The sequence below is a fragment of the Prionailurus viverrinus genome, chromosome E1 (genome assembly GCF_022837055.1).
Source record: "Prionailurus viverrinus isolate Anna chromosome E1, UM_Priviv_1.0, whole genome shotgun sequence".
NCBI classification, from domain to species: domain Eukaryota; kingdom Metazoa; phylum Chordata; class Mammalia; order Carnivora; family Felidae; genus Prionailurus; species Prionailurus viverrinus.
The window spans coordinates 47,585,173-47,609,806 of record NC_062574.1 but is presented as its reverse complement, the minus strand read 5'-3'; the positions used below and the strand labels follow the sequence as shown (position 1 = coordinate 47,609,806).

General features: G+C 57.5%; 2 protein-coding genes and 1 long non-coding RNA gene across 6 annotated transcripts in view; 1 reads left to right on the top strand and 2 right to left on the bottom strand.

Moving 5' to 3' along the window:
- Window positions 1-6,348: 6,348 nt before the first annotated feature.
- Window positions 6,349-7,528, bottom strand: LOC125151591 (uncharacterized). Its single transcript, XR_007146873.1, has 3 exons — window positions 6,932-7,528; window positions 6,755-6,842; window positions 6,349-6,452 (listed from the first exon to the last, which is right to left on the bottom strand). It is a non-coding gene; the product is annotated as an uncharacterized LOC125151591 (long non-coding RNA).
- A 24-nt stretch (window positions 7,529-7,552) lies between these two features.
- Window positions 7,553-13,190, top strand: GALK1 (galactokinase 1). The gene is made up of 8 exons (XM_047832838.1): window positions 7,553-7,774; window positions 8,684-8,873; window positions 9,281-9,400; window positions 9,588-9,723; window positions 9,848-10,029; window positions 12,484-12,634; window positions 12,734-12,896; window positions 12,989-13,190. The coding sequence occupies exons 1-8, from the start codon at window positions 7,610-7,612 to the stop codon at window positions 13,058-13,060; spliced, it is 1,179 nt and encodes a 392-aa protein (XP_047688794.1). The 5' UTR covers window positions 7,553-7,609; the 3' UTR covers window positions 13,061-13,190.
- Window positions 13,191-13,484: 294 nt separating this feature from the next.
- The window catches only part of ITGB4 (integrin subunit beta 4), a 29,901-nt gene continuing 18,751 nt past the window's right edge, over window positions 13,485-24,634 (bottom strand). Inside the window, exons 27-41 of one of the 4 annotated variants that reach the window (XM_047832833.1) lie at window positions 22,637-22,841; window positions 21,647-21,804; window positions 21,073-21,253; window positions 20,795-20,932; window positions 18,726-18,908; window positions 18,504-18,635; window positions 17,057-17,275; window positions 16,187-16,432; window positions 15,880-16,038; window positions 15,306-15,455; window positions 14,566-14,754; window positions 14,326-14,481; window positions 14,078-14,242; window positions 13,873-13,983; window positions 13,485-13,765 (exon numbers count right to left, since the gene is read on the bottom strand). In XM_047832833.1, the coding sequence (XP_047688789.1) occupies window positions 13,626-13,765; window positions 13,873-13,983; window positions 14,078-14,242; window positions 14,326-14,481; window positions 14,566-14,754; window positions 15,306-15,455; window positions 15,880-16,038; window positions 16,187-16,432; window positions 17,057-17,275; window positions 18,504-18,635; window positions 18,726-18,908; window positions 20,795-20,932; window positions 21,073-21,253; window positions 21,647-21,804; window positions 22,637-22,841 (2,532 nt within the window). In that variant the 3' untranslated portion in view covers window positions 13,485-13,625. The remainder of the gene's footprint in view (window positions 13,766-13,872; window positions 13,984-14,077; window positions 14,243-14,325; window positions 14,482-14,565; window positions 14,755-15,305; window positions 15,456-15,879; window positions 16,039-16,186; window positions 16,433-17,056; window positions 17,276-18,503; window positions 18,636-18,725; window positions 18,909-20,794; window positions 20,933-21,072; window positions 21,254-21,646; window positions 21,805-22,636; window positions 22,842-24,634) is intronic. The other 3 variants (XM_047832834.1, XM_047832835.1, XM_047832836.1) reach the window with 3 other exon arrangements.

The window sequence follows — 24,634 nt, the reverse complement described above, 5'->3', positions numbered from 1 at the left end:
TTGGGTTGGGAGTGCTTCACCGTCACCCCACTGTGGCCGTCACAGCCTGCTTTCCCTCAGCCCTGACACTGAGGCACCGACCGAAGAACACCGCTGAGCTGGCTGTGCCGTGCCTGGGCCCCACAGCCTCTTCCTCCCTCGGCCCAGTGGTGGTCCCACCTGCCCCCGTTGGGCATTCCTCAGGGGGAGTCCGTCCAGCTGGGCCTGGCTTTGGTCAGCAACTTCAGCACAGGCAGCTGGCCGTCTAGCTGCCTTCCTGAGGACAAGGCTAGGGGAAGGAAGGAAGGGCCAAGTCCCTGCCCAGGCTGCTAGCCCAAATCCCGCAGCACCCCCACGGAGAAGGCTAAAAATGCCCCCTTGGGCCAGATGGCTGGCCTTTTGGCTCCCCGACCCCTTTGTCACCTCTTTGTCAGCACGTGTGGGGAATGAGCAAGGTTGTAGGTTGAGGTGATGCAGCTGGGTCAGCTTGGAGTTTACACAGAAGAAGGCTGTGCCGTGAGGTGGAGCCAGGGCCTGGTGTCCTGCCCCCTGGGGGGTGTCTGCTCCCCGTGGCTCTGTTAATTGCCCAGCAGCCCCCTGGCGGTGAGGGATCCCACCTGGATACTACCATTGTTCCAAGCAGGATCATGGAACTTCTCTGGGATGTGCCCCTTGCCTGAGCATCAGGGGCCAGGACTGTCGGTCAGGCACACCCAGGAGAAGCATGTAGCTTTCTGCCCTGAGCAGAGGACCCTCCTCCACCCCACGTACACCATCACCCTTCTCCATAGAGGAAGCTCAGAGTTCTGCAGTCACCCTCACTACCAGGGAAGCAAGGGCAGGGGCTTTGGTGAGGCTGTGGTCCCTGGAGGGGCTATAAAGCCACACATGACTTGGAAGGGTGCCAGGGACTGGGGTCTTGTCTCCATCCAGTAGCTGCCAACCCTAGTTCAGGAATATATACAGTGGAATGGAGGGTGGGCAGTGCCCAGTGCAAGGTGCAAGAACAGATTGCTGTGGGGCGTCTGGATGTGCAGCGGTCTTCGGCTCAGGTCATGATCTCACGGTTTGTGAGTTCAAGGCTCGTGTCAGGCTCTGTGCTGACAGCTTTGGATGCTGTTTCTCTCTCTCTCTCTCTCTCTCTCTCTGCCCCTCCCCTGCTCAGCCTCTTGCTCTCTCTTAAAAGCAAACATTAAAAAAATAAAAACATCAAAAAATAAGAAAAGGGTGCCTGGGTGGCACAGTCAGTTAAGCATCAGATTCTTCATCTCGGCTCAGGTCATGATCTCACAGTTCATGAGTTTAGGCCCCTGCACTGTTGGTGCAGAACCTGCTCAGGATTCTGTCTCTCCTCCTCTCTGACCCTTCCCTGCTTGTGCTTGCTTTCTCTTTCTCAAACTTAAAACAAAAACTTAAGAAGAGAGGCCTGCGGCCCTAAGCTGTCCCCTGCATCTTGGGAGTCTGGATTTCTCCCTGGCCATTGGCATGACGGTCATCAGCCTAGAGAACAGGAACTTCAGGGGCATGGTGGGGGCACCAAATAAAGATAAGGCCTAAAGCTGGCCCCTCTTGGCAGAAGCATCCAAGGCCAGGGAGGGACAAGAAGCTCCTGGTGCTTTGAAGGAAAGGCCTAAGACTTGCTTGTATTTGGAGTTGTGCCTGGCGCACAGCAGACGCTCCAGACGTGTTTGCTGACCAGCCCGGATGGCCTTGGCAGCCCACAGCACAGCTGGCTGGATCTGCTCCTGGCATGGGTGGCAAAGAATGAGCCCAAAGTCCCAAGAGCTTTGGTTACCGGCCTGGCTTCCAAACTGGGAGTGTTCCATGTAGAAACTGGGGCTCCAGTGGTCCCCGAGAACAGCTGCCCCCTCCCGTCCCTTATTAGAATCTGAGCTTTGTGTCTTGACACTTCAGTAAGCAGAAGCTATAGCAGGTCAGGATGCTGCTGGGGACAGGGTGGTAGCTGAGAGGATAGGCTCAGGGTCAGCCAGGCTCAGGTTCAAGGCCCAGCTCCCCCGTGTGGATGAGTTTCCAAACCCATCTGTGCTTCCCTATCTGTAAAACGGGAATAAAAGCAATGTCTAATAGGCTTGAAAGGATTTAATGACATAATCTGTGCAAAGCCTGGTGACTAAAAATATTTGACAGCAGAAGTAAAGGGCACTGACCAATCAGAACACAGACTGGTAGTAGTAAACAACCAGTACTGCCCTCTGGCTGAGTACAGCCCCCATATCAGGGCTTACCACGAGCTCAGGGTTAGTATTACCAATATTACAGAAGCTGCTATCATTCATGTTACAGCAGGGCAAAGGGGGTCCAAATCAGAAGATAGGTTCGCCCTCTGGAAACAAACACAAAGAGAAACTCCCAGAATGAGTGAGAGGGTGGCCATCTGCCGAGAGCAAACATTTTCAGAGAAGGTGTCTATAGATACCAGCATGGGAGATGTGGACCCAAATCCCATCAGGGGTCCAGGCTGTGACTGCAGCAGAGAAGCGAGAGCTACACAGAGCTTAGAGCCCCTCAATCGCATGAAGAAAAACCAAGTCTAAAAAAACCTTTTTTGAACATTTATTTATTTTGGGGGCACCTGGGTGGCTTGGTCAGTTGAACGTCCGACTTTGGCTCCGGTCATGATCTCACTGTTCATGGGTTCGAGCCCCGCGTCAGGTTCTGTGCTGACAGCTCAGAGCCTGGAGCCTGCTTGGGATTCTGTGTCTTCCTCTCACTGCCTCTCCCTGGCTCGTACTCTTTCTCTGTCTCTCAAAAATAAGTGTGTGTGTGTGTGTGTGTGTGTGTGTGTGTGTGTGTGTGTGTTTTAATGTTTGTTTATTTTTGAGAGAGAGAGAGAGAGAGCATTTGCAGAGGAAGGGGCAGAGAGAGAGGGAGACACGGAATCCGAAACAGGCTCCAGGCTCTGAGCTGTCAACACATAGCCTGACACTGGGCTCAAACCCACGAACCATGAGATCATGACCGGAAACCGAAGTCGGATGCTTAACCGATCGAGCCACCCAGGCGCCCTGAAAAACTGAGTCTAGCAGGAAGGACCCAAAGGCTAAGAACAGCACAGAGAAGGACACAGATTCTGGTAGGGAAGAGGCACCTCTAGAGTGCCTGTCTTCAGTCAGGAGCCAGTTCTCACTATCGCCTGGACAGATGTGGGTCAGCAGCCTCTAGGCCTGCCTCAGCCACTGGGCATCTGGCTGGCACTGTGGTATTTCCATCACTGTGGTGGGTATCACTGGCAATTTGGTCACAATACCGCAGTCCCGTGTGACAGATGGCTCTGGCTGTGCTGGTACGAGTGAGTTTTTCAGCCAGTAGAGCAGAGGACAGACCAATAAGGGTGCCACCCCGCCCCGCTCCCGCCAACCCTGTGACATCTGGCCAGGAAAGTGGGAGCGAGGGTCAGAGGTCAGAGGCAGACTTCTGAACAAATTTCATGTAACCCGCTAGATGGGCTTCAGAAACAGAGTAAACACATCTTCCAAATAAAATCAATGTTTCAGAGTTCCTCCACCGAACAAACAGGAACACTTGCCCTTAGATCAAATCCAGGTTCTCTAAGACTGAAACAATACAAAGGACGAGTATAGGGCAAATGGATATGTTTTCAATCAAAATGAAACAATGGAAATAAAAACAAGGGTGTAGGCCTGGCAGGCATTGGGATCCCTCCTCTCTCTCTCTCCTTATTTAGAAAGCGTTCCTCCTCCATCCCGGCACTTAGCCAGAGGGGGCCGGATGGTGTCTGCCTCCCACCCAGAGCAGGAGAGCCTGGGGCTTTTATCTGGCCAATTGCACACAGGAGAGTCCACTTATGTCTGTTGAATTAATGGATGACTGATAATAACAGCAAATATTTATTCTGTGCTTACCAGTGCCAGGTGCTAGCCTGGGCACTTTATGAAAATGATCTCATTCAGTTCCTTTTTATAACCGTTTGTTGGGAGGAATCGCTAGCCCCCATTGTACAGATGAGAAACTGAGGCTCAGGTGCAGTCATCTGCCTGAGATCGTAAGAGCAGAGATTTGGGCTCAGGATTGTTGGGTGTCAGAGCTCAGGTGGGTAAAGCATTCACAGAATAGTGGTTGCCTGGTCCCACGCGTCTCTGAGAGTGGTGCCTGGATGGGAGGCATGGTTTATGAGTTTAATCCCATTTCAACCAGCCCTAAGGGCCACTCATTGTCTTGTCTTTTGTTTTGCCTAGGCTAAAAAATGCTTTACTGAGGAGTGCTCAAAGGGAGCAGGCCATCAGATGGAATTTGGGATAGTTTCATTTCCCAAGTTGTTTTTGTTTTTTAAATAGAGAGAGCAAGCAAGAGCAGGGGAGAGGGGCAGAGGGAGAGATACAGCCTTCGCGTGGAGCCTATTTAAGCGATTATTTAATTAGATATTTAATTATTCATTTAAGTAATCTTTACACCCAAGGTGGGGGCTCAATCCTACGACTCTCGGATCATGACCTGAGCCTAAATAAAGAGACGCTTAACTGACTGAACCACCCAGGTGCCCCCCCAAGGTTTTTTTTTAAAAAGCAGCTTTTATTGAGGGGTGCCTGGCTGACTCAGTCAAAAGAACACTCGACTCTTGATCTAAGGATTGTGAGTTCAAGCCCCACATTGGGTGTAGAGATTACTTAAATGAAAAAATAAATTTAGGGGTGCCTGGGTGGCTCAGTTGGTTAAGCGCCTGACTTCGGCTCAGGTCATGATCTCACAGTTCATGAGTTCGAGCCCCACGTCGGGTTCTGTGCTGACAGCTCAGAGCCTGGAGCCTGCTTCGGATTCTGTGTCTCCCTCTGTCTCTGCCCACCCCCCACCCCCCCCGCCCTCCACCGCTCGTGCTCTGTCTCTGTCTCTCTCAAAAATAAACATTAAAAAAATTAAAAAAACAGCTTTATTGAGATACATTACACATATCATACAATTCACCCATTCCAAGTATAAAATTCAGTGGTTTTAGTATATTTGAAGATCTGTGCAACCATCACCACGGGCAATTTTAGAATACTTTCCACACCACAAAGAGAACCGGTACCCTTGGTTATCACTCTTTATCCCCTCCATTTCCCTCAGCCCTAAGCAACAACTAATCTCCTTTCTGTCTCTGCAGATTTGCCTACTCTGAACATTGTGTGTATCTGGAATCATACAACTTGTGGTCTTTTGTGACTAGCTTCCGGCATTTACCATGCGTTCAAGGCTCAACCATGTAGTTCCATACTGTGTATCAGCACTTCACTGTTTTTATGCCTGAGCAAAATTCATTGTTATGGACATGCCACATTCTCTTTATCCATTTATCCCTTTGGGTTGTTAACATCTTCTTTAAGTTTTATATTTATTTTTTAGTAATCTCTACACCCAATGTGGAGCTCGAACTCATGACCCCAATGTCAAGAGTCGCATGCTCCTCCAACTGAGCCAGCCAAGCGCCCTCAGTTGTTACCACCTTTTGGCTAATGTGAATAGTCCTACCATGAGCATTAATGTAGAAGTTTTGTGTGGACCTATGTGTTTTTTTTTTTTTTAATGTTTATTTATTTTTGAAAGGCGCGGGGGAGGGGCAGAGACAGAGAGGGAGGGACAGAGGATCTGAAGCAGGTTCCACGTTGACAGCAGTGGGTCGGATGCAAGGCTGGAACCCACGAACCGTGAGATCATGACCTGAGCCGAAGGGCAGACGCTCAACTGACAGAGACACCCAGGCGCCCCTGGACCTACGTTTTCAATTCTCTTGTGTACGTACTTAGGAGTGAAATTGCTGGGTCACATGGGCACTCTATGTTGAGCATTTGGTGGAAATGCTTAACTGTTTTCCATTCCCACCAGAGACTGAGGGTTCTGATTTCCCCACATTCTCAGCAACATTGCTGTAATTGCTATTGTCTTTCATTTTGGCCAGACTAATGGGTGTGAAATAGCACCTCATTGTGCTTTTGGTTTACATTTCCTTAATGCTAATGATGTTGAGCACCTTTTCATGTGCTTATTGGCCATTTGTAATCTTCTTGGGGAAAACGTTCAAGTCGTTTGCCTATTTTAAATTTATTTGTCTTTTTTGAGTTGTAAGAGTCCTTTATGTGTTCTTGATACAAGGCCCTTAAATATATGATTTGCAAATATTTTCTCCCATTCTGTGGGTTGTCTTTTTACTTTCTTCATTGTGTCCTTTGATGCAGGAAAGTATCTTATTTTGATGAAGTAAAACTTATCTATTTTCCTTTTATCTCTTGTGCTTTTGGTGTCATATCAAAAAAGCCACTGCCGAGGTCACAAAGATTTATCCCTATATTTATTTCTAGAAGTTTTCAGAGGTGCCTTTTAAAATTTTTCTTAAAATAAATTTATTTTATTTTAGAGAGAGAGCGCGCAAACAGGAGAGGGGGGGAGGGAGAGAGAGAATGTTAAGCAGGCTCCACGCTGAGCTTGGAGGCTCGATCCCTCGACCCTGGAATCAGAACCTGAGTGGAAATCAAGAGTTGGAGGCCCAACTCACTGAGCCGCGCAGGCACCCCCAGAGCTGCATTTTTTTTTTTAACTGAAGTGTAAATAACATATAGTGTTATATTAGTTTCAGGTGTACAACATAATGATTGAACAATTCTATACATTACTCTGGGCTCATCATGATGAGTATCAGAGATGCATTTTAAATGCACTACTCCACTCTTTGGGCAACCCCCCCCAGCAGACCCCAAGCTCTAAACCTGGACACAACTCTCCACAAAGCCCCCCCCACCCTAGTCCCAAATAGGCTGCTTACATTTCAGCATTTCTGCCTCACGGTTTCATACAGATGCAAATGTGGACAGGCGTCCAGGCAGGGACAGCTTGAAGGTTCAGGACGCAGTCTGGTGAAAGAGGAGGTGGTGAGTGTCAGATGCTGCGTCCAAGGCTCAGGACTGAGGAAGCACCTGCTGGGGCCAACAGCCCCACCTACCTTGGCAGCCCCGGTGGGTCCTTCCAGTGGAGGCTGGGCCCACTGCTGTCCAACTGCCACTCCTTCCTCCTTCCGTTGCTAGCAGTTATGATAGCGGGGCCACTATAGAAAAGGGCCTGTAGAAAGCGACTCCCTGGTCACCACCCAAACTTGGCTTTCCTCATCTCAATTTACGCATCGTGCCAGGCCACCCTCTCAGAGACCCAAGATCAGGGTCTGATGACCTCTCACGGCGGCAGGACTCTAGGACCTGGGAGAGCCCTTTGGGAAATTCAGGTCGGCTGGATGCCAGCCCTGCTACTCTGGCTGTGGGTGAATGGCCTGGCCGGTGTTGGTAGCAGAGAAAGGGGCACCAGGGCCAGGGAAGGGCAGCTCAGATCTTCCAGTCCAGCCAATACCACTCGAGTGGGCACCCGCCGGTCTCTTCCAAAGTCCGCCGCCCGCCGCTGTGGGGGTGCGGGGCAGATCCTTCCGCGGTGGGGGTGTAGGGGAGATCCCAACCCCGAGCGCCCAGCAGGTGGCTTGGGCCGCGAGGCGCGCCGGGGCGGGCCCGGCGCGGCGGGGGCGGGAGGAGGCCTGCGGTGGGGGCGGGGGGCGCGTGCAGGAATGCGCGCCGCCCCCGCGCGGCCCCGCCCCGGGCATCCCGCGCCGACCTGGCCTCGCTGCAGGGTGAGCATCATGGCCGCTTGGAGACAGCCCCAGGCCGGGGAGCTGCTGGCCGAGGCCCGTAGAGCGTTCCGGGAGGAGTTCGGGGCCGAGCCCGAGCTGGCGGTGTCGGCGCCGGGCCGCGTCAACCTGATCGGGGAGCACACGGACTACAACCAGGGCCTGGTGCTGCCCATGGTGAGGGGCCGGGCGGGGAGCCTCGAGCCTCCCCAGCGGCAGGGCCGGCCTTAGGCGCGCGGGGAGGTGCCTGGTCCCTGCGTGGATGTTGGGCGGCCGCGCCAAACTTTAGCCATCCTGCCCCGGGTTTGGGGGACGAGCACGTCGGAGAGACCCGGGGACGGGGTATTTCCCACGTTGGAAGGGAGGAAGCGGGGGATCCGCGAGGAAGTAGACTAGGAGGGGGTGTGCCGGCGCCTCTTCGCTCAAGCCCGCCCTCTGTGGACGTGATCCTCCCCATCACGCTGGGAGCCACCTCAACTTGTGCGGCTCCAGTGTGGCTTGCGGAACGGGGGCGCTTCGGGCTTTGGCTTCCGGGGGCCCCAAACGCAGACCTGGGGGAACTAGCCTCAGACCTCCTGGTCCTACCCGTTCGGGAGGAAACTGAGGCCCAGAGAGGGTCAGTGATCTGCTTAAGGTCACACAGCTGGTTCTTGGTGGGGCTGGAGTCAGGCCTCTCAGCTCTTTCCACCTGGTGCGGCTTGGCAAGCGAGCGGGTACAGTGCACCTGAGACCACTCCAAAATGGGAACGCGTCAGTTGGAGCTCCTCTTACTCTCTTATCCTGCTCCGTGCCCCACAGCTGAGAGCCCATATTCAGGGCAGAGTCCAGGTCTACACTTCTGCAGCACTGGCCCTGCGCGCCCCCCGCCCCCCCCCCCCCAAGACCCAAGGGCAGAACCCAAGCCCCCAGGGCCAGCTCAGCACTCAGGTTCTTCCCTGAGACCACCCCCCCCCCCCAATTCCTTCCTGTTGAGCCTTAAAAGGAATCAGTCTGAAACTTTTTATTTCTCAGAACTTTAGTATCAGAGAAGCCTCATCCATGGGTCGCCTGGCAAAAGCTTTACATAATCCCTGTCTTTCCTGCCAGGCACTGGAGCTTGTGACTGTGCTGGTGGGCAGCCCCCGGGCAGACGGCCTTGTCTCCCTCCTGACCACCTCCGAAGATGCTGATGAGCCCCGGCGGCTCCAATTTCCACTGCCCACAGCCCAGCGGTCATTGGAGCCCGGGACCCCCCGCTGGGCCAACTATGTCAAGGGAGTGATTCAGCACTACCCAGGTATGGGGACTAGGGCTGAGTCAAGTTCATGCTGGTAGTATAGGAGCACCACCTCTCAGCTGCAAAGCTCCTTAGCTCGTCTAATCCACCATGGGGTAACGTATAGGGGAGGGTATCCCTGTTTTACACATGATGAAACTGATACCCTGAGAGGTTCCAGAACTTGTCCTGAGCTGCCCATTTTATGATTAGCGGAGCCAGGATTCAAACCCTAGCCTGTTGGCCTCCAGAGCCCTAAACCAGGAGGAGAGTTGGGAAGACTGTGTCCCAGGAACCTCAGGGTAGGAGGATGGAGACACAGCCCTGGAAGCAGCTATCAGGCATTGCCTCCCTGCATAACAAAATACATGCCCTTCGTGGGCCCATCCTCCCAGATGGCCCATCTTACCATCACCCCTTCTTTCCAGCTGCTCCCCTCCCTGGCTTCAGTGCAGTGGTGGTCAGCTCAGTGCCCCTGGGGGGCGGGCTGTCCAGCTCGGCGTCCCTGGAAGTGGCCACATACACTTTCCTGCAGCAGCTCTGCCCAGGTACTTCCTAGACCCCAGCCTTCCTTCCCTGAGGTTTCCTTGTCAGAGATTGTTCCTCGACTGTGGCTTCCGGAGGAGGGTGGGGAATCGCTCTGGCGTGTCCTTGGAGGTCCCACTGCTCCCATTCGCCCACTCCCACGTGCCCCCCTCCTGGATCCCAGCCTCCTCACCTCCCCCTGTGCCGCAGACTCCGGGTCCATAGCTGCCCGGGCTCAGGTGTGTCAGCGGGCCGAACACAGCTTCGCAGGGGTGCCCTGTGGCATCATGGACCAGCTCATCGCACTGCTGGGGCAGAAGGGCCACGCGCTGCTCATTGACTGCAGGTCAGGGGCTCCCCTTGTACCCTCCCACCTCGTCATGAGGAGCTTCTGGGTGGAGCGTGCCCACCACCTGGTGTGGCAAGCAGACCCTTGGGCTTGTCATCTCCCCACTCCGACTCCATGCCAGGTCCCTGGAGACAAGCCTGGTGCCGCTGTCAGAACCCAAGCTGGCCGTGCTCATCACCAATTCCAACGTCCGCCACTCGCTGGGCTCCAGCGAGTACCCTCTGCGGCGGCGCCAGTGTGAAGAAGTGGCCCGGGCGCTGGGCAAGGAGAGCCTTCGAGAGGTGCAGCTGGAGGAACTGGAGGGTGAGAGCTGGCTGGGCATCCTGTGGGGCTGCCAGGCCCTTGACGTGGGCTTGACCCTCCTGTCTACCCCCTCCTCTCCGGGGGCCTGTGCTGTGCTCTGCCCACTCCCCCTAAGACTGCAGACCTAGGGCTCCAACCTCGGCAGGGCTGCTGAAATCTTAACATTGTTCTTTCTAAGAGGAGGATTACGTTTCTGCTGTGGAAGATGTAGGAAAACACACAGAGGAAAACAGTGAGCTAGAGGGCCACCACCCAGGGATAGCCACCGCTAACACCGCCAGTGTTTCTCTACGTCTGCGTTTACCAAGTTCAGTATAGGCCATATGGTCACTGGCTTTCTCTTTCATTACATCTTAGAGCCCTTTCCTGTACCATTAGGGGCAACTTCATCAGCAAGGCTTCTAACACTGCAGCATACAGGTGTGTCGTAAGTTAATCATTTTCTAATAATCCCGTGATGCGGCGGTGAATGTTTTCGTGCAAGAGAGTCTCTCTCGTTATCTTCTTAGGAGTAGATTCTTAGGCGTAAGATCGCAGAGTCAAAAGGTGCAAGTATTTTAAAGGTTCACGATACACGTGGCCAGGAAGAGAGGATATGTAATAGTTTGAGGGTCAAATTCCATCTCGCTCCGTCACACCCGTGGGGCAGATAGTCTTATTCCGTTCATCGTTTTGGATGAGGAAGCTAGAGTAAGTGGCAGTGCTGAGTGAGACTCAAACCAGGCAGGTAACCCCCCATAGCCCGTACTCTCAGCCACGGGGCCAGGCTGCTGGCTTTGGGAGTTGTGCCCTCTCTGGCAGCGTGCGGGTTCCCATTTGGAGGACAGTGGCCGGCCTGGTGGGACCAGCTTGTCCTTCTTGGTGACCTGTCATGTTCACACCTGCCCCACCTGCTCTGTGCATGTGACCTTATTGGAGGTGTTCACGCTTGAACACTTTGGCCGTCCCTCCTCTCCACCGTATCCCTTCCCACCACTCCTGGGGTGTGTGTGTGGGGGGTCTCCCCCAACCTTGGAAACAGTGCTGTCCTCCGCCTTCTCCAGAGTCTTGTTCCAGAAGCCCTGTTTTCCCTCCTTCCTGTCCTCTGCCTGGCTCTTCCCCTTTTGCTTGGAAACCTGGTCGGTTTTCTTCCCTTCTAAAATTGAGTCTTTTTCCTGTGCTCATCTTGGAAGAAGACCTAATGCTTTTGGCCCCCATTTTCTCATCTCCACTCATTTCTCCGTCCTCTCGGTCGGCCTGCCCCTTGCTCCTGCCGCCGGACACAGCAGTGCTCCCGGGGGGGTTCCCCGCACACACCCACAGCCTGCATTCCCTCCCCCTCAGCGGCCGCCGCGCTCTCAGTCCTGTTGTGTGTGCCTGCCCCAGGCTTTGTCCTCAGTGCACAGCCCCAGCCACCATTGCTCCGCTTAGGACTCAGACAGGAGCCTGCAGCCGCTTGCTTTCCTGCCTGGAGCCCCCCCCTCCCCCCCCGGCCCCATTTCCACCTGCAGTCCTGGAGCCTCCACCCGATTCCCAAGGGAACTCATCATCCTTTGTCCCCCATAGGCTTCTCCTGCTGAGCTCCCCTTATCTGTGATTTCCTCACCCTTGTCACTTCTGTTTGAAACCTCGGTCCCCTGTGTCCTCACTATCCACCCCCCCACCCCCAGTCTCCAATCTCTGTTCCCTCCATTCCTTCTTCCTCCACATCAGGCCCCTCGTTGGTTTCTGACTGTTTAACAACTGCTATTTGGGTTCCTGGTTCCTGCTTCTCCCAGCTTGGGCCCTCTGCCCTAGGCAGTCACTTTTGTCCACCAGAGCTCAGCTCCAGCCCTTCCCTGCTCCAAAACCTGTGTGGCATCCAGAATTAAGTAGCAGAGTCCCCCGGTACCCTGGGCTGCTGCTACCGACTCGGCTTGCTCTCCCCACCTCAGCGTTAGCCAGCAGGATAGCCTACTCTTGGTGGGCCCTGTGCCCTGCCTCTTGATCTTTGCCTGGGCTATACCCCAACTCTGGAACCCCAGCTCTCAGGGGCTCCACTGATGCTCCAGCGTAAACAGCGGCAGGATTTCTCCCTCTTGTGCCACTGTGGACTCCTGTGTCCCCCTCACCTTGGAAGCACCAAGAGTCTGGGGCTTACCCTGTTGTTTATTGAGCACCCACTGTGCACCAGGCACTCTGCTGGCATGTTGCCTAATCAGTGCATAGTGGGTCCCAGAGAGTGACATAGGGATCCCATCTTATAGTCGAGGAGGAAAGGCTCCAAACTTTAGTCACCAATGCCAGGTTCTGCTTACAGCTCTGTCAGAACCAGGTCTAAGACTGGAGGCTCCTCCCTTCTCCCCCCCCCCCCCCCCCCCGCCACCTCCACCCCTACCCCTGCCCCCTAGCCTCATCACCCTGGTGCCCCCATCCCTCCATCTGCACGGGCCCAGAGGTGGGGTGGCAGGTCTGCTGAGCCCTTTCCCTTCCCAGCTGGCAGAGAGCTGGTGAGCAAGGAGGGTTTCCGGCGGGCACGACATGTCGTGGGCGAGATCCGGCGCACGGCCCAGGCCGCGGCTGCCCTGAGCCGCGGAGACTACAGAGCCTTTGGCCGCCTCATGGTAGAGAGTCACCACTCGCTCAGGTGAGGACTCCTGGGTGCCTGTATCTCCCAGGCACAGGCTGTCCGCAGGGCAGGGTGGGACCAGGCCTAGGCCCGCCCTCTCCTGTGTCCTCTCCGCAGGGATGACTATGAGGTGAGCTGCCCCGAGCTCGACCAGCTCGTGGAGGCCGCGCTGTCAGCACCTGGGGTTTACGGCAGCCGCATGACTGGTGGTGGCTTCGGTGGCTGCACCGTGACCCTGCTGGAGGCTGCCTCCGTTCCTCAGGCCATGCAGCACATACAGGTGGGTAGGTGCCGGTGCCTGCAGGTGGGAGGGATGGAGAAAGGGCTTCCCAGGGCCCTGCCACGCTTAGACCCCACCTGCCTCTCCCCTAGGAGCAGTACAGCGGCACCGCCACCTTCTACCTCTCTCAGGCGGCCGACGGTGCCAAGGTGCTGCACTGGTGAGGCCCTCCCCGGGACAGCACCCGGTGGGCACGGGGCCTGCCAGGCAGCACGTCACGAAGCTCCAGGCCTCTGGCGCCTCTTGCCCTCTGCATCTGGGTGCTCAATAAACTTGTGCCTCCCACCACGATAACCCGCCTGCCTCTAGAGGTGGGTGTGTGCTTGGGGATCAGAGAAGCGTGTGTCAGAACCGCTCGCCTGCTCTGTGCTGGCACTCCCTGGAAGAACAGACAGGGCAGAGCCAAGCGGTAGCAAAATCTTTTATTAAGTGCAGAGCAAAGCTGGGTCCTTGTCATGCTGGTCCCAGCTCTTTGGTTACGCACAAACGGGGTTGGGCCTGGGGTAAGGGAGTAGTGGCCAGAAGGGCCATCTGGGACCTCTGCTCCCTTCACGCCTCCCAGAGGACACCTACCCTCTGCTCCGTAGCCAGACGTGCTGGCCCTGTGATCAGCATGGGGGTGTGCTGGGCTGCGAGGGGTCCGAGGATGGAGTAGCTGAGGCAGAGCCAGGAGGGGGAGGCAGGGTGGGGGCCCAGGTTCCAGGACACTGTCGGGTAGGGGTGGGGGGCTCAGGTCTGGAAGAACTGTTGGTCCACCTGGGTGCTGAGGGTCCCACTGGTGGTCAGTGTCCGGCTCACAAACTCCTGGGTCACATGGCGGGTGAGGGAGCCACCTGCTTCCAGGCGTTGGGACCCCAGGGTCAGTCCATCTGCAGGGAAAAAAGCACTGAGGGACCCTGCCTGGGTCCCTGTCTGTCCTGCTCTGGTAGCGCTGTGCTCACCCACGAGAACTAGGATCCCCTGCCCAGCAACTCACCCAAGAAGAAAGGCTCGGTTGTGCTGGTGTGGGTGGTGGTGATGCTGCTGTACTCGCCTGGCAGCTGGTGCTGGAAGAGCCCGGGGTGGCTGCCCAGTTGAGGGAAAGGGCCTGGCATGGGCAGATGAGCGCCAGTCAGGGATGGTGCCAGGGGAAGATGTGGCCAGAGAAGGGGTAGGGGTGAAGAACGGGCAAGCCACCTCACCTCCGTCCTGGGACTCGATGGTGATGATACCCTCACGCTCCGGCCCATAGCCTTGGGTGGTCTTGGCCTGCACCTTGAACTTGTAGGGCACGTTCTCACTGAGGCCCGGCACTGTCAGCCGGCTCTCAGGGCTGTCGCCATCCACCAGGAACGTGGTGGCTGGCTCTGAGCAGGGAAGATGCCTTTAGCCTCTGTGGCTCCCTCTCCACCCCTCCCCTGGCCACCCCTGAGGTGGGGACGGGCAGCACCTCCTCCATGGGCCATCTCACAGGTCACCAGGTAGCCGAGGATATCCCCATCGGGCCTGCGTGGCCGTTCCCAGCTCAACTGCAGCGAGTCTGGGCTCAGGGCAGTAAACACCAGTGGGCCCGGGGCACTGGGTGTGCTCAAAGTGAAGGTGGAGCCTGGGGGCAGCAGAGCAAGACTGTCAGCGTGTGGGTGGCTAGGGGACGACATGGGGGCAGCCACGGGGTGGGGGGTGAACTCACCTGGCAGGGGGCAGAGTGGGCTCTGGGGGTGCACCTGCGACTCAATGGTGATGACACCCTCACGCTCTGGGCCCCAGCCTTCCTGACTCTGGGCCCGCACACGGAACACATAGGAATGGTTGGGCAGAAGGTCTTCCACCACCACCGAAGTCTGGCTGGGGCTAGGGATGTTGAGCCGATGCAGCTCCCCTGGGGAGGGCAGACCGGGGTCAGTGTTACTCCTACCCCTGGCCTGATCCCACCCCTGCCCTAGGCTGCCACTGATCATCCCACCCAGGATTCGCTGCGGTTTGGGTACAGGTGGGGATCAGCCTGGTATGGTGTGGCTGGTAGTTTAGGTGGTATGCTACATGAGGGATGAGTGGAGCCTAAAATCCCACCTATGTTCTGCCTGTTTGCGGGCCCAGGTCATTGCTGCTGCGAGTTTGCCTTCCCAGGGAAGCACCACTTCCCGGTTCCCACAAAAGCATCTCACAGGCCAGCGGAGGCCCTGGGTCTGTCCCTAGGTCAGTGAAGCCTTGTTAGGCAACATCTCGCAGAGGGAATGACCTGGAGAGAGGCCCAGGGAACTGGATGACTCAGAGGAGAGGAGGCAGTGATGGGCAGCGAGGAGCATGCAAGTGAGGCCCTCTCAGAACGCCTGGTGGGGATCATTAGTGTTGAAGGGACTTGGGTGGGTTCCTGTGCAGCTGGGTGCCCGAGCCTTGCAAGCCCCCAGCCTGCTGGCAGCTGTGCCTCACCCCCGTTCAGCAGCTGGTACTCCACACTGTAGCCCTGTAGCGCCTGCTCACACTGTGGCTCCTGCCAGCTCACTTTCAGAGACGTGGGGCCCAGAGCCGAGAACACCAGGCGGGTGGGTGTGTTGGGCACACCTGCAGCCAAGCGGGAGCCTGAAGACGGGAGGCTACAGTCAGTTTCTAGCAGGGGGGTCTCTGGGCGGGAGCCCTCCCTCTGACCTCCCGCGGCTGTCTCATCTCTGCTGGCCGCTGGCCTCGCGGCTCACTCAGCCTGCAACACCCTGTCCGGGCCACCCAGCACCTCCCTGGACAACTCAGAGTGGCTGCGGGCCCTGCCTGTGCCTGGAGAGGGTGAGCACCAGAAGTTGGCCGCCCCCTCCCCCTCAGCTGGTCTGGCCGCCCCTCTTCCCCCAGCCCATCACCCCCGGAAGGGCAGAGGCTATATTAGGCATCAGCATTGATGGAGATGAAAAATGGAGGGTGAAGTGCTGGGTTTGGGCAGTGGCTGCGATGAACAGATGGGTGACAGATGGAGCGGGACAGCTGTGGAGACGCGAGATGGCCACCCCTGTACTACCTGGGCCCCGAAAGGGCGCCGCTGGCTGCCCAGCCAGGATTATAGTGTCTCGGGAGTCCCCAGAGGGAGGGAACCCTTTCATCTGAGCCCGACTCAGGGACCCGAGGGCCCAGGACAGCGGAAGCCTGCTCCTCCCCTCTTCCCAGATGGGAGGGAGGCCTAGGGCAGGACAAAACAAGAGTGAGGGCAGGAAGTGTGCGTGTTGGAGGATGGGAAGCGGGGCACAGCCCGGCCAGTAACCCAGCCTCCTGGAGCTGGAGGAGAGGCAGGGTCAGTGGGAGAAGCAGGGCTGGGAGCGGACACTCACTGTGGGAGGACACGGAGGTGAGGGTGGAGTAGTCCCTGGGCAGCGTGGCAGAGTGAGAGTGGGAGTGTTCCGTGCGGGTCAGCGAGTTGTAGTCCCGCGTGAGGGTGGAAGATGTGCTCAGCACCCGGTGGGGCAGGTGTGGGCTCAGGTGGGTGCCGTAAGCGGTGTTGGCCACGGTCATCCTGTTCAGAGAGTTGGAGCTGCCTGGGAAGGCTACGTCCATCCGCCCGTTCACCACCAGGTGCTCTGTGGGAGGAGAGCAGGGTCACTCGGACAGGCCTGCGCCAGACCCAGACGCAGGCTGGTGGCCCTGGGAATTCCTAGGATTACCTACCCTCTGAGGGGAGGGGGTGGGGGGTGCTTGGCATAAAGAAAACCAGCCTCTCTTGGCCCACCAGGGAAAGCAGCTCAGTGTTCCTGGCAGAGTCCAAGGGGCCACACAGGCTTCTGCAGCCCATGTCTGTCAGTCCTGCAGATGCCAGTGTGGACCGTGTGAGCACCGCTGACCCCAGCTGGGAGACCTACTCCCCTTGCCGTCAGGCCTGCCTGGGGGAGAGCCCAGATGCCTGCCCTCGTGTCCCTTGAGACCTCTGGGGAGGTCTCCTTGGGTACTAGCGCCTGCCCCTGGGCACGACGAACTTCTGAAGTTGCATGCTCCTGCGGGCAGTCCTGCTTTGAGGAGATCACGAATGCCTGCCCCGGGGGGTCCCTCGGCTCTGGGGGTCCGCCTCCGCGCCGTAGCACCTCCCCAGGTTGGGCAGGGGGCCATTAGTGGGCAGCCTGACCACAGGGGGCTCAGGCTGGACGCAGGCGGCAAACGAGCGCGCCTGGCTGGGTGCGGGGTCGGGGCGCGCCGGGCAAGCCCGTCACCTCCGGGGGGCCTGGGTGTGGCGCCGCGGGCTAGGCCGCCACCCTCCCCGCCCGCGCCCCCGTCCGCGCTGTCTTCCGGGGGGCCGCGGGGCGGCTCGCCGTCGGAGGAGCGCCCGCTGCTGGCCGACAGGCGCGGGATGAGCTCCGGGGGCAGCCGCCACGTGACGCGCCGCAGGTCCAGCTCCTCCCCCAGCAGGGGCTCGAACTTCCAGCTGCCGCCTTGGGAACAACGAAGGGCCGCGTTGGCACCGCCGGCGGGCGCGGGCGGCTCCGGGAGGGGGCGCGGCGGGGCGGAGGCCAGCGACGTGAGCCCGTCCTCGGCTCTCCGGAATCCAAGTGTGTCGGGGCGGGGCGGGGAGGGGGCGGGGGGGTGGGTGAGGTTGGTCGCGGAGCAGGCGACAGGCGGGCCCCTCGGCCCGCACGACGGAAGAGGAGGCCTTCCGTGTGCGCCAGAGCTGGCCGGGCTGCAGCTGGGGAGGACAGGCCCCAGGGGTAGCCCTGGCTCTGGCACCAGATGTGAGGCCTCTTGGTCTGAGCCTCGGTTTCCCATCTGTACACTGGAGAGAGTAATCTCTCCCCTGCCTGCCTCCCAGGGACAGTTCCAGAAGCCACAGAGCGCGTCACAAGATAGTGTTAACAGCTGAGCTTTCTCTCATACCCTCAAAACCCCCGCGACCCTTGGGCTGGGGTTCCTGAAGTCCAAGCTCAGCTCTGTCAGGGCACGTAGGTGTTCACAGGGGGCCTGAGGCTTAGGCAAGGGTGGAAGAAAGTAGAAATCCAGAGAACCTTCACTCGTGGCATTGTATGACTGGCATCCTATTTTACAGATCAGAAAACTGAGGCACAGAGAGGGCGAGCAGTTCATCTGATGTCCCACAGCAGAGCCAAAGCTAAAACTGAGAACCAGGGAGTCCAGCCAAGGACCCTTTGTACCACACTGCAGGGAATCAGGAGGGAAGAGGAGCACTGGACCAGTGGACGGGACAGGGGACACTGCCTCCCTGACCCTGGGCAGGTGGCTGCTCTGAGCTTCTGGGTCATGCCTGCCTCCTCCCACCTTGTCCCTGGGAGGTGGCCTGAATGTCCTGACTCCATGGCACAGCTGGTGAGCCTTCCAGAAGCAAGGCTGTGTTTCCACACTGGTCCCATGTGCATGAGCCTACATGACTCTGTGTGCATCTGCTCCCAAGCAAGTCTCTGCCTGTGTTTATACACAGATGTGCACACGACTGCATGTGGGCCACGTTGGCTTTGTCCCCTCTGTACCCAGTGCCAGTTTGATGCCTGCCAGATGGTCGGCTCTGCAGCTATCCACCTGGAGCTGAGAGGGACTTCTGGTCTTGACCTCTAGGCCCAGTGGTCATCGGCCCCTTTGCTTTCTCTGGACACCAGTGACAGCCCCACCTCCTACCCAGGACTTCTTCTCATGGATCCCAGGCCCACTCACCGGTGTCGTCGGAGACGCTAGGCCTCTGGCTGCCAGCCGGGGAGCGCAGTACGTCGTCGCTGTACATGAGGAAGCTCTCGTAGTCTTCCCCGCACTGGGCGTCCACGATGGGGATGTCCGGGATGATGGGGACTGCAGGGGGGGGAGAGGTGAGCCAGGGACCCAGCCCCCTGTCCTCCCCTCTCCACCCTGTGCCCTGCCCCACCCCCACCCCCCACTCACTGGACATGGGCCGCTTGGGCTGGGTGGCCAGGTTGATGATGGCCTCCCGCTCGGGCCCCCAGCCTGCCCCGTTGCGCGCCTTCACTGTGTAGCGGTATGGCTGGGACTCCCGCAGGTTCTCAATGAGCAGCATCCGCCTCTTAGGAGTGTCCACCAACACCTTCTTCATGGGCCCGATGGGTCCTGGGGCAGGGAGAGTGCCTCAGAGGGGTCCTTCTACGTTCCTGCCTGGCCCAGCCCCGCCTCTGATGTAACAGCACCGCTGCGTGGTCTCTGAATTGCACGGAGAGGGCGCAGGGGACAAGGCAGAGAGCAAGCAGCTATCGGAACTCCTGTGTCGTGCCGCGCCCTGAGAACCTGGGTGTGCCTCATTTAAGGAAGGGTCACCAACTCTCCGAAGGGCTGGCTCATCCTTAAGTGGCAAAGCCAGGACTAGACTCCAGGTGGCCCCACTGTGACCTCTACGGATTGGTAAACGATCCTGTGTCCAGAGCGCCTCCACCTGAGGCACACTCCGGCAGTGAGGGTGCCTCTGTCTCATTGTCCACACGACCAGACCCCAAGTGCTCTGTTGAGGAAGTGAAAGTGGAGATATCCAGACACCCACCCCAGCTGCCCTGTGGTCACCGGAGCAAGGGCTGGAATAGAGGGGTGGGCTCAGGGAAGCTGCACCTCCGGGCAGGCTGAGGCTTCGGAGAGCTAAGGGGTGGGGAGAAGGGTGGAGAAGAGGGCCAGCAGTGACAGGTGAGCAGAGAACAGAGGCCAGGCAGCTCTCCTCCACTCACACCCAGAAGGGCAGGCATGCAGCCCTGGGAGAAAGGAGAAAGTGACCCTCGTTGCTCTGAGCAAGTGACGGCACCTGGGCCCAGACACAGCAAGAAGTGCCCTGCCATGCTAGAAGGCTTCTGGGAAACCAGAGAAGGCCCAGAAGGATGGAGGCCAGAAAAGGTCCCAGTTTCCGAAGAGGTCCAAAGGAGGGTTCTGGAAAGTGCTACCTGATAAGCTTGATGTCTACCCCCAGCCAACCACTATGCTTAAAAAGAATTGATTGGTGGAGGCCCATCAGCCTGCGGGAGGTCTCTAGCTGCCAAGGTGGGCACTGTTCTCCGCCCACCCCTCACATCTCTTTCAGCTAGTGGGAACAGGGGAGAGGGACACCCACCAAAGTGCTGATGCCCTCCGCCAGGAGGGCCATCCAGCACATTCCAGGACATAGCTGAGACCTCAGCAGACTGAAGCCATGCCCGAAATCATCAGGGATGAACTTTGGACAGGGTACGTATCATTCCTGGGATGAAAGGCGGGATCAGAGGACACTTCCTAACAGTGGTCCATGGGCAGACTAGGTGTTATAAACCTGGAACAGGCCAAAGGTGTGATGTAGCTGCTGAGGTTGCATGTGGTCTGCTTGGCTGGTAAAGAGCCACGAGCCTGATGTCTAGAATAATCTTGGGGCCCTCTGCCCTTTTGGGCCATCCCAGAAGCACTGCGCCTGACCCACGTTAAGGTCCATGGGTCATATGGGGTGGTGAGCTCTGCAACCCCGGGACGGAGCAAGCAGCAGTGAGGGCACAAGGAGGAGGTCCCTGCACCAGGCGGCAGGTGGAACCGATTTCCCTGACTTCCTCATCTTGGCCATTGGCAAGGGGTGCCCACCCTTCCCTCCCTTCCAGGACTGGAAAGAAGTAACAGTGCTGCCACGCACTCCGGCCTTGGGCTGTTATTTGCGATGTACTTAAAAAAAAAAATGGTTTCTCTGAAATTCAGGGCATCCCCTATTTGCTAATCCTACCAACTCTACTTTGGCCCTACGAGAACCGCGTGAGAGTGAGCCGTGCGGGTTTGCTGTATGGGAAGCCTTCTCGTGCCTTCTATCCCCACCTGCCCTGTGAGCTTCTGGGCTTGGTCTTGGGATGCAACCAGCCCCAACCTGACCACAAACCTGATGATGCCTCGGGCAACCAGACCTATGGGACACGTCCACCAACCGGGACGATGTGACCTTCCTCCTGCGCTTTGCTCCCTCCCCTTCCTGCTGTCCTAGGGGCAGGAGGGGCCCACGTCCTTACGGTTGTCCTCGTTGACCAAGCCGTAGCAGACCTCGTAGGCCGTGATCTCTCCGTTGGTCTCAGCTGGCTCAGCCCAGCTCAGCTGGGTCACCGTGGAGGAGACGACATTGAAGGCCAGACGCCCCGGCTCACTGGGTACTAGGGAAGGAGGGGGGGCAGTGTAGGAAGAAAGCTGTCAGCAGCAGCAGGTGGAGGGCAGGGTTCTGGGAGTAGAGCGGGCAGAGCTGGGCACGGGGGCATCGGGGCGGTTCCGGGACCGACGTGTGGGGAGGCCTCACCTTCCTGTTGGGTGCGGCAGGACACCAGGGAGCTGTAGGGACCCTCGCCCTGTGCCCCGTAGGCGCACACCTTCATCTCATAGTCGCAGTATGGGTACAGGTTCGTGAGCTCCACCGAGGGCACCTTGCTGTCGAGCAGGTGGGCCTCGGACTCCGAGTCACCCTGGATCCAGTACTTCACCTGCTCCCAGGGGAGGAACTGGTCAGCGGGAGGCGTCAAGCGCCAGAGCTGCTCGTTGACCTCCTGTCCTTATTGTCCCCCTTGCACCGATGAGACACGGAGGGGTTGGTGACCTGCCAGGTTCACACGGCAGGGCTGGGGCAGAACTCGGGTGTCTTCTGGGTGGGGGGAGGGGCCGCATTCCAGGAAGGAGGGCAAATGTCTGAAAACTTCAGGGACGGGCCTTCGCTCTTGCCCAGGCAGATGGGGGTGCCCCCTGTCCACTTGTGCTTGGCTCCCCAGGGCCAAGCGTGCCCTCTCTGCCCCCTCGGGGGCCCTTTGGCTTCAGGTGGCCCGTCTCCCCAGTGGGTACCAGCCCTCCGCGTCCACCTCCCTCCTTGCCTCCCACCTTACCCTGTACCCCGTTGGCTTGCCCGGAGGGGGCAGCCAGTTGAAGTGGATCTTCCGGGACCCGGCGGCCTTGGCATTGGGGTTCTGTGGGGCACCCAGGTCACCAGGGTGAGGTGGAAATGATGACAGCGTCGGGCTTGTGAAGTTCCGGTCCAGTTCATCTGCAGTGGGCCGAGTCAGCGCGGGTCAGACAGCTCAGACACCCCCTCTTTGAGTGAAGCAGGGATCCACCCTCACCACCAGGGGGCTCCAGAGACTCAGTTACCAACTCTTCCCCGCCTCAACTGACCGCTGACAACTGACAGCACTCAGCACCCAGGACTCTGGGGGGGCTGGTGCCCCCACTGGTGCTACAGAGGGCATCCTGCCCTCCTGGTGGAGGACCCGGAGGCAGGGGGTGTCTGGAGGAATGAGAAGGAGGAGGGAGATCGTCTGCCCTTCTTTCTCCCTTGGCAGCCAAAGGAATGTTCCAGGTCAGAACGTTTGTTTCTATGCCCCCCTCCCCAGCGTGCTCCCCACTCTGCTCTGAGAATCCCCCCTCCTCTCCTATCTTCCAGGCAAGGCTTCTCTGGGGTGGGCTCATAGACACCACCATACTGGAGATTAAGGACCCGTAAGAACTGTTTCGCCCCTCAAGGAAACACCTGCATTTTAGTTGGAACTGAAGCTGAAATCAAAGGGCTAAGACCTAACGGTGGGGTTCATGGCGCCGCCAGCAGGCTGGGTAGCCACAGCGTGACTCCACCCTCTTTGGCTGAGAGCAGGATTGCTGGATAAAATGCAGGACCCCTAGTTAAGCCAGAATTTAAGATGAATAACAAATAGGATAAGTATATCCCACTGAGGTGTGGGACATACTTACACAAAACTTGTTCTTCGTTTACCTGAAATCCAAATTTAACAGGGAATCCTATATTTTATTTGCCCATACTGCAGCCTTAGTGGAGAGGCCCCCAGCCCTCCCTCCCCACCTGCTGAAGGGGCTCTGCCCACCTCGGTCTCCAATGACGACGGTGGCTGAGTGGGGCTGGCCCAGGCGGGCCCCAAACTTGGGGTTGCTGAGTTGAATGTGGAAGCGCCGGGTCTGGCGGCCCCGCAGGAGGGAGTCTATCTCCCGCGGCTCCAGGAGCTTCACCTGCAGCTCCTTCCAGGTCTCCCCAGGTTGGAATAGCAGATCCCCCTCTGCAGGGATGTAGTCCTGGGAGGGAGGAGGGCTCAGGGTCAGACCAGGCCTGGAGGATGAATCATGCCGCTCCACCCCAGCCTCTTGGATACGGCAGAGAGCACCACACCCAGACCGTCCCACCTGCACACGAAATGGCTCCTGTTTCCGTAGCATCTCCCGTGCATCAAGCACTTTGCACTTACTAGCTCATTTGACCCTCACAGCAATGTGAGGTGGAGCTATTACTGTCCTCATTTTACAGATGAGGAACTGAGGCACACGGAGGGGTGGAGAGACTTGCCCAAATTCACACAGGCAGTTGTGATAGAGCTGAGGTTTGAACCAAGGCCCAGAGATGGGGATGTATTGCAGATCCAGAAGAGTCTCACACAAGCAGACCCCATCCAGGGAGGGAAGAACCGTGCCCCACACTGCGGCTCTGAAGTCTGGGATCCGACCAGGCCCCAGGCCCTGCCTCCTAGGGAGGGTGCCCCCATCAGCTCCAGTTTTCTTACTTCAGTGCCCCAGGGCTCTCCCGAGCAACCCCGGGGAAGTGTGTCCGTGTCAACATACATGTAGCGTGCTCACATGAGACCACTAGGTGGCGATGCACACTAACATTTCAAGTTCAGGCCCAGCAGGGGGCAAACCCAACAGCTTAGAAACCCAGAAAGAGACACTGCAGTCAGTGTCAGAAAAGCAGGAGTTACCCACTAGACGACTGAGACTGAGCTGGGGGGGGAACTCTTCCAAAAGTCAAAGTCACCAATGGCAAAGCCAGGGAGTTGTCCTAGATAAAAGGACACCTAAGGCACACAACAAAACGCAATGCCAGATCTGGGATTGGTTCTTGGACTGGAGCAAAAAAACCAAAAAACCAAAAAACCAAAAAACCGCTATAAAGGACACTATTGGGGCATGTGAACATGGGGAGATCTGAATATGAACCAATTATTAGGTAATGCTTTTTAGAATTTATTTCGAGACAGAGAGAGAGTTCACCCATATAGGGGAGAGGCAGAGACAGAGGGAGAGAGAGAATCCCAAATAGGCTCTGTGCTGTCAGTGTGGAGCCTGATGTGAAGCTTGAACTTATGAACCGTGAGATCATGACCTGAGCCGAAATCAAGAGTTGGATGCTTAATTAATCGACTGAGCCACCGAGGTGCCCCTATAATGTGAGGTTTCTTAAGGTTGGTAATGATGCTGTAGTTATGTAGAATAACCTTGTTCTCAGCAGGTGCCTCCAGAAGCTTTAGGGTCTATGTGATGTCTATAACTTACTTTGTTGAGCAAACACAATGAAATGAAACACAACTCTCTCCCCACCCTGCCGGCATTCGCCAAACTGGCCTGTGGGCCCAGTGAGACTCGATTGTATTACTCCGGCTGAATTGCTGATATGAATATTTTTAGTTTGTAAATGTTGATAAATTCAGAAGCACATCCAACACCTGGACGTGGCTCTTCCCTGAGACTGGGGTCCAGTGATGAAGGGGATGTGGGCTCACAGGCGTGGCAGGGGGCCAAACTGTGACAGCCTTTCTCGAGAGTCTGCCCAGGGACATGAGGCCTATGCTCCCACCTCAAGAAGCCCAAAGCCCCTGGACGTGGGCAGACGGAATCCATCTCACTACGTAGGGTTTGGCTGCCCTGGCAGATACTGGGTTGTTGGAAGGGAGATATGAGTGATCTGCACATGTCCCTGGTAGCGACGAGGCCTCACCTAGGGCACCACCGGCACTTTTGGTGAGACACATCTATTATGAGTGGCAGGAGCAGGCAGACATGTCCTTGGGAGGCTGGCCAGGGGCGCCACCAGCATC